The following is a 12035-nucleotide window of genomic DNA, read 5'->3' on the forward strand; positions in this document are numbered from 1 at the left end:
CAACACTGCAACTGGTACTTCAGCACTTGACGATTTAAGAATTTCATTCAATAAAAGCTGTGTCCAATGCATCACCAGCACAGCAAACAGCAAAGAGCTAGTTCTCTAATATCAAACTCATGGACCAAATCGTGAATTATAAAAAGAAACAATGCAAGAGAAAACAAATTACTCCGAGGAAATAAAGAAACAATCTTCCGTGGTTTTACTAGTACCCTGGTTTAATGGATAGCGAAGTACAACCAATTGACCAACCTGTAAAACGTACTGACTCTACTCAATCCAGAGCTATCAGAATGACTTTTATTTACGGAAAGAAAATATGATTTTAATTGTTGGATGCATTAATTTGTGTATAGAGATTGACCTCAGTCAGATGTGATGAGATTTTCATTGAGCGATAAGTCAATCTCTAATCTCTTAAAAGGAACAAAGATAGATGGGTAAAGTAAAAGCAAAATACTGTAGATGCATGAGATCTGAAATAAAAAATAAGAGCCAGAGAAACTCTATGCTTTTTTTAGATTAGATTAGATTCCTTACAGTATGGAAACAGGTCCTTCGCCCCAACAAGTTCACACCGACACTCCGAAGAGAACGCACCCATCTCATTCCCCTACCCTATATTTATCCTTGACTAATGCATCTAATACTATGGGCAATTTGGCATGGCCAATTCACCTGATCCATGCATCTTTGGAATGTGGGAGGAAACTGGAGCACCCAGAGGAAACCCAAACAGATACAGGGAGAATGTGCAAACTCCACACAGATAGTCAGCCAAGGTGGGAATCAAAAGTGGGTCCCTGGCGCTGTGAGGCAGCAGTGCTAACCACTGAGCCATCGTGCCTCCCCTTTTGAGAAACGTGGCATTCTCGCAGAGAAAAGTAGAATTAACATGTCGGGTTCAACAAGACTTGTCAGAAGACTTTTCTCTACACACAGATGATTGGACGGTAAATGGCTCCAATAAAAACATTGGTTTCATGGACTAAGCCACAAGGCCCTAATCAAGCCAACAGAAATTCAAATACTAACCTTTTTATTCTGTTTCATTTTTTAATGCACAACATTTCCATCCTCTGCTTATGATGCTAATATCTGGCTGTAGCACAGCAGCAGATGTCAGTTATTCTTCAGTACATTACCCAAGAGCCTGTTTGTGTGTTATTTAACCACAAATGCATCTTGCATCAAGATGACCAACACTGGCATATGTGCATTCTGGTAGGGTTTACTGCACGGTATCAAAGGCAAAGACACTAGCTAAAGTGCCCTTCTTTTACTTCAGAAGGGCAGTCAACTGTACCAATCAATCAATCAGCCCAGCGAAATTCAGCGAAATCAACATACATCAAACCCAGAAAGTTTTTAGTCTATTCTCAGTTAGTCATGAGATTAACAAGTTAAGTCACGACATTTCCATGTTTAACTTCAAAACTTGTGAAGACTTACCCTACAGGCTGGATGACACCATAGCTCTGGTGCCCCATGCTCCTCATTCTCCACTTTTAGCTGTTGCCATGTCCAAGGTGTGCTGTTCATGTGTAGCAACCAGGCATCCTTAAACAGCTGTTTCAGAACAGTAATTAAACAAGTTTTAATATATACAGAGAAAGCATGCTGACATGGTTATTTAGCAGGCTGGTCCCAATCAGCTATTAATTAACACACAGCACAAACAACCCTCAGCCCAATTTACTATAGCTGGGAGAAGTCTACCAAATTGAGATTTATTTCCATGAAGTGAAGTGTAACATCTTAAATAGGCTACTGTTCTTTCATGTAACTGAGATGTGTCTCTTACATATACAAAAGTTGAACACGTACAGTTATATATATGAATCTTATATAGGGGACAATACAGTAGTTTATTCAAAACATGTTGATTTTCTAATTTCCTACAAAGCCTGAATTAAAAGCCTGAATAAGAACCTGAATTAAGCCATCAATAAGCTCTTACATTGTCATGCATTAAATGCAGGAAATGTAGAACTGGAAAATGATTAAGTGTAATGCTGGGACCACTAGATTTATAATTTAGTTGACGGCCTTCCAAAATGTACAGTACTATTAGGATCACTGCCTCCATTCCGCTGGTGTTTATTTTTGGCAAAATTTATTTTCATGCGATTTTTAAAATATGGTTTAAATACTGCTGATCTTAAAACTAAACTAAAAATCAGCATTAGTAGTATGACTTTAAATTATGTGGCTATAGTCTCAATGTCTCAATTACTCAAGTAGTATTGACCCATTCAGAATTTGCTTATCTGCATATTAAAAGCAGAAAACATTTGAAAGGATTAAGTCACTTTTCTTAAAGGCTATTTTCCAAATTTTTACATAGCAATCTTTGTAAACTTCATCACATTCCTCGCCCAAGCTCTCGGGGTGGTAAGCAGAGAGAAAATGCCTCAATACAGCAAAGGGATATAGGTACTCACTGCATTGGGTCCTCCACAGCCTCCCAGGATCAGGATAGTTTCATGATCAATAATAATCTGAATAAAAGTGAAAATGTTTCTTTAGTAAATTAACACCATTGTCCATTTTAAACTACAGAGAAGTTACATTAATTATTTGGTCTTGAGAGCTCCTCTGAGACTACTGTTAAAATATAGGACACATTTCAGTGTGCTCAAACTGACCCATTAAATCAAAGGTAAAATTGTGTTCACTGTACAACCATACATTAATATTGCAAATTAATAAGGTACAGCATGACTGAACATTAGGAGTTGGACTCGTACACTTAATCATTTCCTACTGAAATTTAATGTTTAAATTCTAAATTTCATCCAGGCTTAAGCAGAAATATCTCAGAGTCTCAAAGGGTGTGCAGCTGAAGTTAGCTCATTTAAGAAATTACCTTATACTGGTTTCTTTGTACCTGGTGCTAAGCTAGCTCAGAACACATAAATACTTGTATCTCAGTCTAGGAGCTGATGAGCAAGGGAGTTAGGGTAAGCAAGTGCTTCTTTGCTTCTTCCATTTTTTTCACTCTAAGAATTACTTCTTCCTCTACTAGAAGGAAAAGGAGTTAGCTGTTTGGCGAGTATCAGCTAAATTTCTAAAGTGCAAAGTGTAGCAAAGGCACTGTCACAAAGGTTAGTACCATTTTTCATATATTTGAAAGACATAATTGTTAATAAATAATTTTTTTAAAAATTATAATCCAGTAAGGATGGCAGGAGCAGTGAGGAGCCATGGCTACAGAAGTTGGAATTTCTTGGATGTCAACAAGGTTCAGGTAGGCACATCTGCAATAAATGATTGCAGCTCAAGGAACTTCAGCTCAGATTCAATAAGCTTGAGGCCATATTGCAGATGGTGCAACACAACAGGGAGGGGAATCATTATCTGGATGTTTTGCACCAGGAGGCATAGGATCTTTCGTTTTGCTCAATTATCAGGAACAGAGGAGTTTGGCTGCAGTGAAGAGTAAGGAGACCAGGAGAGGAGCATAGGAACCACAGCTTTGCAACTGACCAACAATTTTGAGTATTTTTATCAACTTGTCCAGATGTAGGAGTTGCAGGATAAATGAGCAAACTGACCATGGCACTATTGTAAAGGAAAGTATCCTAATTGGGAGGGCAAAAAATTGACACTATGATATCAGGGATAAGTTCGATAAGGAGAATTGACACTGATCTCTACTGAAAAAGAGCGAGTGTCTGGAAGGCTTCATTGTCTGCCCATTGCCAAGGTTCAGAACGTCTGCTCAGGGCTTGACAGGAAATTATGGTGGAAAGGGGAGGACCCAGTCGTTGTGGTCCATGTATGTACCAACAACGTAAACAGGGGAATGAAGAAACTTCTGCATTGTCACTATAAGGAGCTAGGCAGCAAACAATGTCGAAATTCAAAAGGTAATGATTTCTGGATTGTTATCCAAGTAACAGGAGTCAACGGAGGTGCAGTGGCAAATATTTAAGGGATATTTCAAATACACAGATTAGATACATTCCATTGAGAAACAAAAGTTATAAGGAGTGGACCCATGACCTATGGTTAACTAAAATATTATAAAAATGGTTGTACATCATATTGTTTTCACTAAGTTTCAAAATGTAAAGGCATAAAATTGTGCTTGATGGGTGGGTGGTCGGAAGATTGGGCAGAAAATAGAAAACAGCAAAGACTGATCAAAAGATTAATAAGGGAGGAAAAGTAAATTGAGAAAGAAAGCTAGCTAGAAATATAAAACATGGACAGTAAGAACTTCTATAGCCTGTCACCTCTTTTTTAACTAAGTGAGCATCAGTCTGACAGAAAATGTGGAGAATAGAAGATGTCAGATGAATTGAACAGGTGTTTTGTACTTATTTTCACTATATAGGATACAAGTAACATTCCAAGATTAGCTGTTAATCAGTAATGGAAGAGAAGAAGGAACTCAAGAAAACTCCAAACATCAGGGAAGTGGTACTGAGCAAACTGTTGAGCAGTTTGACAAGCCCCTAGATTCGGATGGACTTCCTCCTCGAATAGTAAGAGAGGCGAGTGAGATAATTGATGCATCGGTTTTAACTTATTCAAATTCCCTAAACTTGGGGACGGTTCCATTAGATTGAAATATAGTGAATGTAACTTCATTCACAATAGAGAGAGAAAGCAGCAAACTCCAAGCCACTTAATATCTGTCAAAGGGAAAATATTAAAGACGTTATAGAAGCGCATTTTGAAATATTCAAGGTAATCAGGCAAAGGAAAATCACGTTTGACCTTTTTTTTGGAACTCTTTTAAGTAACACCTGCTGTGGATCAAAATTAACCTATGCAAGTCCTGCACTTGTAATCCCAGCAGGCATTTAATAAAGTACCACATCAAAGATCACTTCGTAAAAGGGGTACCACATTGGCATGGATAGATGACTGGCTAGCTAACAGCAAAGAGGTATAAATACATCAAATTCTGACTGGCAAGATGTAACAAATGGTATGCTGCAGGGATCAGTGCTGGAGCTTCAATATTTACAATTTTTATAAATAGCTAAGATGAAAAGACTAAATATATGTTTGCTAAATTTGGTAATTACACAAAGATAGGTAAGAAAATGAGTTATAAAGACATAAAGATGGCTACAAAGAGTCATAAATAGGTTATGTAGGTGGCAAATGGAACATAGGGAAAATGTGCCCATTTTGGCAAGGAGAATTTTTTAAAAAAGCATATCTAAACTGTGGGAGATTGTAGAACTCTCGAGATACACTGAGACCTGGGTACCCTAACACATGAATAGTAAAAGCAGGCACAGCAAGTAATTAGGTAAGGTAACAATGTTGTATTTTATTGTGAGGGGTGTTGAATATAAATGTAAGGAGGTTGTGCTTCAGTCATACAGGACATTGGTGAGACTACATCTGGAGGACTGTACACAGTATCAATCTGCACATTTAAGGAAGGATGCAAATAGATCAGAAGCAGTTTGGAGAAGACTACATAGACTAATACCTGGAATGGGCAAATTGTTTTATGAGGAAAGGTTGCAAAGGACACGCTTAGTTCTGCTGGAGTTTAGAAGAGTAAGAGGAAACTTAATTTAAATGTACACGATCCTGAGGCATCTTAATGGGTATATGTGAAAAGGGTTTATTCTTGAGACAGAACGTAGAACTAGGGATCACTGTTTAAAAATAAGAGGTCACCATTTAAGACAGAGTTGGGAAGACAGGTTTTCTCTTCAAAAGGTGTTAGAAGTAGAATCTTTTAATATTTATAAGATAGAGGTGATAGGTTCTTGATAGGCAAATTGGACGAAAGATTATTTGGGGTTAGATGACAATATGGAGAAAGAAATCAACCGTGACCTTACTGAATGGCAGAGGAGGCTCAAGCTGCAGTGTGACCTACTCCCACTCCAAGTTTGTATATTCCTATTGTACACCTTGCATTAAAGTTCTCTTACGTTGCCGAGATCTAAGCACAGAATATTTGGCATATATATTTAAAATCATGGGAAACAATTTGTAATTCATGTTGTCTTTCAAACTCCAAGAATATTTCAAAGTGCTCTGCAGCCATTTTAAATCTCTACAAAATGTGTCACTTTGTAATGTAGGGAAAGAAGCAAATTATGGTGCACAGCAAGATCACACAACGCAATGACTTGATATTTTTCTTCCACAACTTCTGTTGAAGGAAAATATCGGCCAGGATAGCACCTCACCCAAAAAAGCAGAATGTTTTAGAATGCAGCCCTCCTTCATTATGGCAGCAAAGTAACAGCATAAACTTTATAATCAAGTCTCAAGATGAGACTTACATCCATAACAGGAATAAGTGAGGACTGCAGATGCTGGAGATCAGAGTCAAGAGTGTGATGCTGGAAAAGCTTAGCTGCTCAGGCAGCATTCGAGGAGCAGGAGAATTGACGTAGAGAGCTTAAGCTTAAGCTCGAAACATTGATTCTCCTGCTCCTCGGATACTGCCTGACCGGCTGTGCTTTTCCAGCACCACACTCTTGACCTGAATCCATAACATTCTGGCTCAGAGATGAGAATGTTGCCATGGAGCCAAAACTGACACACCCTGATATTAAACTGTGTCTGCTTTACTGGGATGGCCAAGGTGAGGAGAGATAACAATCATCAATCCATTTATCAATAACATCTCAAAATAATGATAATTGGTACTCAATTTTTTTTTAAAGAGGAGACAAGATGTCACATACCAAACATGCATGCTATCACCTGCACATTACTAGTATACATAATTCTGTGCCTTAAAATGACTATAATTCGATATGGGTGAGAAAATAAGAGGCATGGAAGAACAAGAGAATCAAAAGTAAGGTTGAGAAAAGGAGATAGGGTAATACGTAGAATAGAAGAAAAGTAAATATAAGGGAATAAAGTTAAAACAAAACTATAAATGAAACAAAATTAAGCAATGAAGTGCCACAAAGAACAAATATGTTTCTGATATTCTTACTGAAATGGAACGAAGTGAAAGTAGGCTGTGGGTCATGTCATTTTAGAACTTGTTAAATTGATACCATATGACTGAATGAAGCTACCTGTACATAAGCATTTAATCACCCTGTTATATCATGTAGATTCACAATGCCATCTCATGTCATATACATACATCTATACCTTAAATTTTTTGCCATGTCATCATGGGTAAAAACCTTTAGCTTGCATGACTGATGATAAAGTAATATCTTACAACTAAACAGGACAGTACTCCATATCTTGGGATAAAAGATAAACCTAGATATACAGCACCCAGATAAAACAGCTCCTTTGGCTGGATAAATGTTTAACCTCAGAAAACCGGATATCCTATCAATTACAGAAATTTGATTTAGAATGACACCAATGAAGATCACATCTCAAATGCACATTTCTCAGACCATTAACAAAAAGAAGCAGCACACACTCAACAACCATAGTGTTAAAGATTTAGATGGAGACAAATTTGTTAAGTGTGTAGAAGAAAATGTTCTTATTCAGTATGTGGATGTATCTACTAGAGAAGGTGCAAAACTTGACCTACTCTTGGGAAATAAGGCAAGGCAGGTGAATGAGGTGTCAGTGGGGTGCACTTTGGGACCAGTGACCATAATTCTATGAGTTTAACTTAGTGATGGAAAAGAATACAGCAGATATGAAAATTGAAGTTCTAAATTGGAGGAAGGCTAATTTTGATGGTATTAGGCAAAAACTTTCAAAAGCTGTTTGGGCTCAGATGTTCGCAGGTAAAGGGATGGCTGGAAAATGGAAAGTCTTCAGAAATTAGATAATGAGAACCCAAAGACAGTATATTCCTGCTAGGGTGAAAGGAAAGGCTTCCTGAAGAAGGGCTAATGCCCGAAACGTCGATTCTCCTGTTCCCTAGATGCTGCCTGACCTGCTGCGCTTTTCCAGCAACACATTTCCATCTCTGATCTCCAGCATCTGCAGACCTCACTTTCTCCTGAAAGGAAAGGCTGCCAGGTGTAGGAAATGCTGGATAACTAGAGAAATTGAGGGTTTGGTTAAGAAAACGAAGGAAGCATATGTCAGGTATAGACAGGACAGATCGAGAGAATCCTAAAGAGTATAAATGCAGTAGGAGCACACTTAAGAGGGAAATCAGGAGGGCAAAAAGGGGACATGAGATAGCTTTAGCAAATAGTGTTAAGGAGAATCCAAAGGGTTTTTACAAATACATGAAGGACAAAAAGGTAACTAGGGAGAGAATAGGGACCCTCAAAGATCAGCAAGACAACCTATGCGTGGAGTCGCAGGAGATAGGAGGGATATTAAACAAGTATTTTACATCAGTGTTTACTGTGGAGAAGGACATGGAAGATATAGAATTAAGGGAAATAAATGGTGACGTCTTGAAAAATGTTCAGATTACAGAGGAGGAAGTGCTGAATGTCTTGAAACGCATAAAGGTCGATAAATCCCAGGACCTGATCAGGGGTATCCTAGAACTCTGTGAGAAGCTAGAGAAGTGATTGCTGGGCCGCTTGCTGGGATATTTGTATCATCGCTAGTCACAGGTGAGGTGCCAGAAGACTGGAGGTTGGCTAATGTGGTGCCACTGTTTAAGAAAAGTGGTAAGGACAAGCCAGGGAACTATAGACCAGAGAGCCTGACGTAAGTGGTGGACATGTTGCTGGAGGGAATCCTGAGGAACAGGATTTACATGTATTTGGAAAGGTAAGGACTGATTAGGGATAGTCAACATCCCTAATCAGGCTTTGTTTCCTCTTCTTAATGGTAAGGTCCTAGGGAGTGTTGTTGAACAAAGAGACCTTGGAGTGCAGGTTCATAGCTCCTTGAAAGTAGAGTCGCAGGTAGCTTGGATAGTGAAGGCGGTGTTTCATATGCATTCCTTTATTGAGTATAGGAATTGGGAGATCATGTTGCAGCTGTACAGGATGTTGGTTAGGCCACTTTTGAAATATTGCATGCAGTTCTGGTCTCCTTCCTATCAGAAGGATGTTGTGAAACTTGAAAAGGTTCAGAAAAGATTTATAAGGATGTTGCCAGAGGTTTATAAAATCATGTGGGGCATGGATAGGATAAATATAGGATAAATAGACCAAGTCTGAGGTGTGGGGTGAGGGGTAGGGGGTAAGGGGGTCCAGAACTGGAGGGCATGGGTTTAGGGTGGGAGGGGAAAGAAATAAAAAGAGACCTATGGGGCAACTTTTTCACGCAGAGGGTGGTGCATGTATGGAATGAGCTGCCAGTGGAAGTGTGGTGGCTAGTACAATTGCAACATTTAAAGGGCATCTGGATGGGTATATGAATAGGAAGAGTTTAGAGGGATATGGTCAAAGTTAGAGTAGTGCTGGAAAAGCACAGCAGGTCAGCAGCAGGAAGGGCTTTTGCCTAAAACATTGATTTTCCTGCTCCTTGAATGCTGCCTGACCAGCTGTGCTTTTCCAGCACTACTCTAATCTTGATTCTAAACAGCATCTGCATGTACCCACTTGCGCTTAGAGGGATATGGGCTGGCAAATGGGACTAGATTAGGCTGGGATATCTGGTCGGCATGGATGAGTTGGACCGAAAAGTCTGTTTCTGTGCTGTAGATGTGTATGACTGAAAGAAGCATATCACCAATGGGCCCCTCTCTTCCTCTTACCTGGGACTGCCCACCTCTTGGATGGGGCATGCTACCTGACGTCACCGGCTTGGACCAGGCCCATTGTTCCATGTCCAGGATCCAGACCTCGTTACTCCTGAATAATTATAACAGCACAGGGCAGGTCAGAAATACAAAAAGGTTAGCAGATAATACAAAGATGAAGAGAGGAAGAACAAAAAATAATTGAATCAAACGAGTTAGTTAAAAGAAGCAAAGAAGAAATAAAATAATAGTGAAACAGAACAAGATTAATAGAACAATGAACAAGTTCATTGAAGTTTAAACTGTAAAGAATGTGCACAACGTATAATGCTTCGGTGATGCACAGTTTACTGCACAATTTCAAGATAACACAAAAGTGATCACAGGATGCATTTGAACTGAACCTAATCAACAAGAAAATGCACTGAGAGGCGGCAAGTGTCTTTAACTTTAACCCGGATTTCACCTACAGCCACAATTTCTAATTAATGAGATAGCTGGTCACTTGAGTTATATTAATTTAAGTTGATAACAGATCTCTCAGCACAAATTAACTTGTAAAAGCTCACCAGAAGTCCTAGCTGTGCAAAAGGCTTCTCAACAGCTGATGTTTTGATGATTTTATGCTTCATATGCAGCTCTTGGATACCAATTATACTTGCGGTTCCTCACACAATGGCAATCCAAGCCTAGTGATGCCATTGGGACTGAAGCCCAGCAACTCCACAGAGAAGTGTGTGGAGATCAAAAATCAGGTGCATCATGTCACACAGCTCTTGGAAAGTTCTGGCAGTCATTTCGTTGTAAATCAAGGAACAACATGCACAGAATGCAAACTAGATAACCCATTGTAGGTGTCCTCAAAATTGACCCCAAAATACCCCCAAGAACGAGAAGAGACACATTTAAAGGGTGGGCCAATTTAAATACTGATCTCATTGCAAAACCTCAGCACTGAATAGTTTCTAATTCTACTCAAATTCTCTAACTATACATACATTTGTCGAGATCCTAATGATCCTCCAAACACAATCATTTTATCTCCAATTACAGAGGATGAATGGCCAGCCATTGGAGGAGGTCCATGAGTTGTTACAATACAGTTCCACCTAGAGACAAAGAGAAGACATTTACTGAACAGAAAATGTTCATAAACCAACCACATGTTCAGGCATTATCCAAAACGCCAGGAAGGGGATATTAAAAGCAATTTTCTCCAGTTGATTTCAACCAGGGATACAAGAACATTAAGTACACCCAGGCTAGTAAGAAAATCTGTTTAGTTCCATACATTAAGTGAACCCTGGTGTTAATTGTTGATTAACTTCTGGTTCCTTGTGAACTCCAGAACCCAGTGTGGTAATATTTACCATTCAGCCTGACACATGAAGAATAGCCACTTATTAAAACAACTGGAAGGTGGCTGACCTTCTTGAAAAATGACCCAAAGCTGTCCCATCACTGGAAGACAGAAGATGCAACACTTAGCGACTGAGGTATATTATCCTTCTTTTACTCACAATGACCAGCTGCCAGATTAAAATATAATATCTCCTTCTTGGGAAGCAACACTAATAATTTGGTCCCCAGGATCAATTTGTAGTTACTGGAAGTGGTGCTTCTGAAAAAGGAACCAAACTGAAATAAAGTCATGGACTCCCTAACAGAAAGCCTTTCTCCATTTCAACTTACAAATTTCTCTCAATGGATAATGTAGTTTCCAATTATACTTCAATCAAGTAACCCTGGAATCAAAGGCATAAAAAACCTCCTGTTCAATTTTCCACTCGTGAGATGCTCCATTTTTGCCAATATTGATTTATGTTCATCCAGAAAGACTCACCGGCTGCACTGATGTGTAACAATTTATTTCTACTTCAGGGAGACACCATAAACTTGTGTTTAGCTTTAATGTTTCCTCAGCTTAGAAGTGTGTTTCAACATAGATTTTAAAAAGCAAGCAGGGAAAATAAATTGCCAGCTAAGTCAAAAGGAGCAGTGCCATAACACAAGTAGATCTAACTTGAATTTAGACAGGATAGAGGGTTTTTCTGTAGGTACCTGATTACTAGAGTCATCTAAAGCAGTAAAACCAGTTGTCTCTCAAAACAATATGTAACACAAGTAGTTTAATTAAGCTCCAGCTCTAAGGTGCCTCACTAATACATTAGCATCTTAAACAATAATGAAATCTTTACCAGTTCTTTGAGGGTGAGTAAGTATGTATTTCATCAAAAAACCTCTCGGGTTGATGTAGAGGATATGGGCTTGGCCTGGTCCAGCCTCCAAACAACACCAGAAGGTCTTTGTACACAACTAATGTAGCTCCAGCCTTTGGAGAAGGATAGGAACCTGCCAACAGTAGGGAGGGAAAAATAAATCATGTTTCTATGTAAAACATCTGAACAAACCTACATAAACATTTATTTCAGGAATCCAAGTTTATCCAATCTCT

General features: G+C 38.9%; 1 protein-coding gene across 3 annotated transcripts in view; it reads right to left on the reverse strand.

The window, feature by feature from the left end:
- fbxo42 (F-box protein 42) overlaps positions 1 to 12035 on the reverse strand; it is a 55171-nt gene that overhangs the window by 15414 nt on the left and 27722 nt on the right. For all 3 annotated transcript variants that reach the window (XM_043675753.1, XM_043675752.1, XM_043675751.1), the window contains exons 5-9: positions 11779 to 11932; positions 10579 to 10689; positions 9596 to 9692; positions 2448 to 2504; positions 1456 to 1572 (exon numbers count right to left, since the gene is read on the reverse strand). In XM_043675753.1, the coding sequence (XP_043531688.1) occupies positions 1456 to 1572; positions 2448 to 2504; positions 9596 to 9692; positions 10579 to 10689; positions 11779 to 11932 (536 nt within the window). The remainder of the gene's footprint in view (positions 1 to 1455; positions 1573 to 2447; positions 2505 to 9595; positions 9693 to 10578; positions 10690 to 11778; positions 11933 to 12035) is intronic.

This window comes from Chiloscyllium plagiosum, chromosome 34 (assembly GCF_004010195.1).
Source record: "Chiloscyllium plagiosum isolate BGI_BamShark_2017 chromosome 34, ASM401019v2, whole genome shotgun sequence".
In the NCBI taxonomy this organism is placed as follows: Eukaryota; Metazoa; Chordata; class Chondrichthyes; order Orectolobiformes; family Hemiscylliidae; genus Chiloscyllium; species Chiloscyllium plagiosum.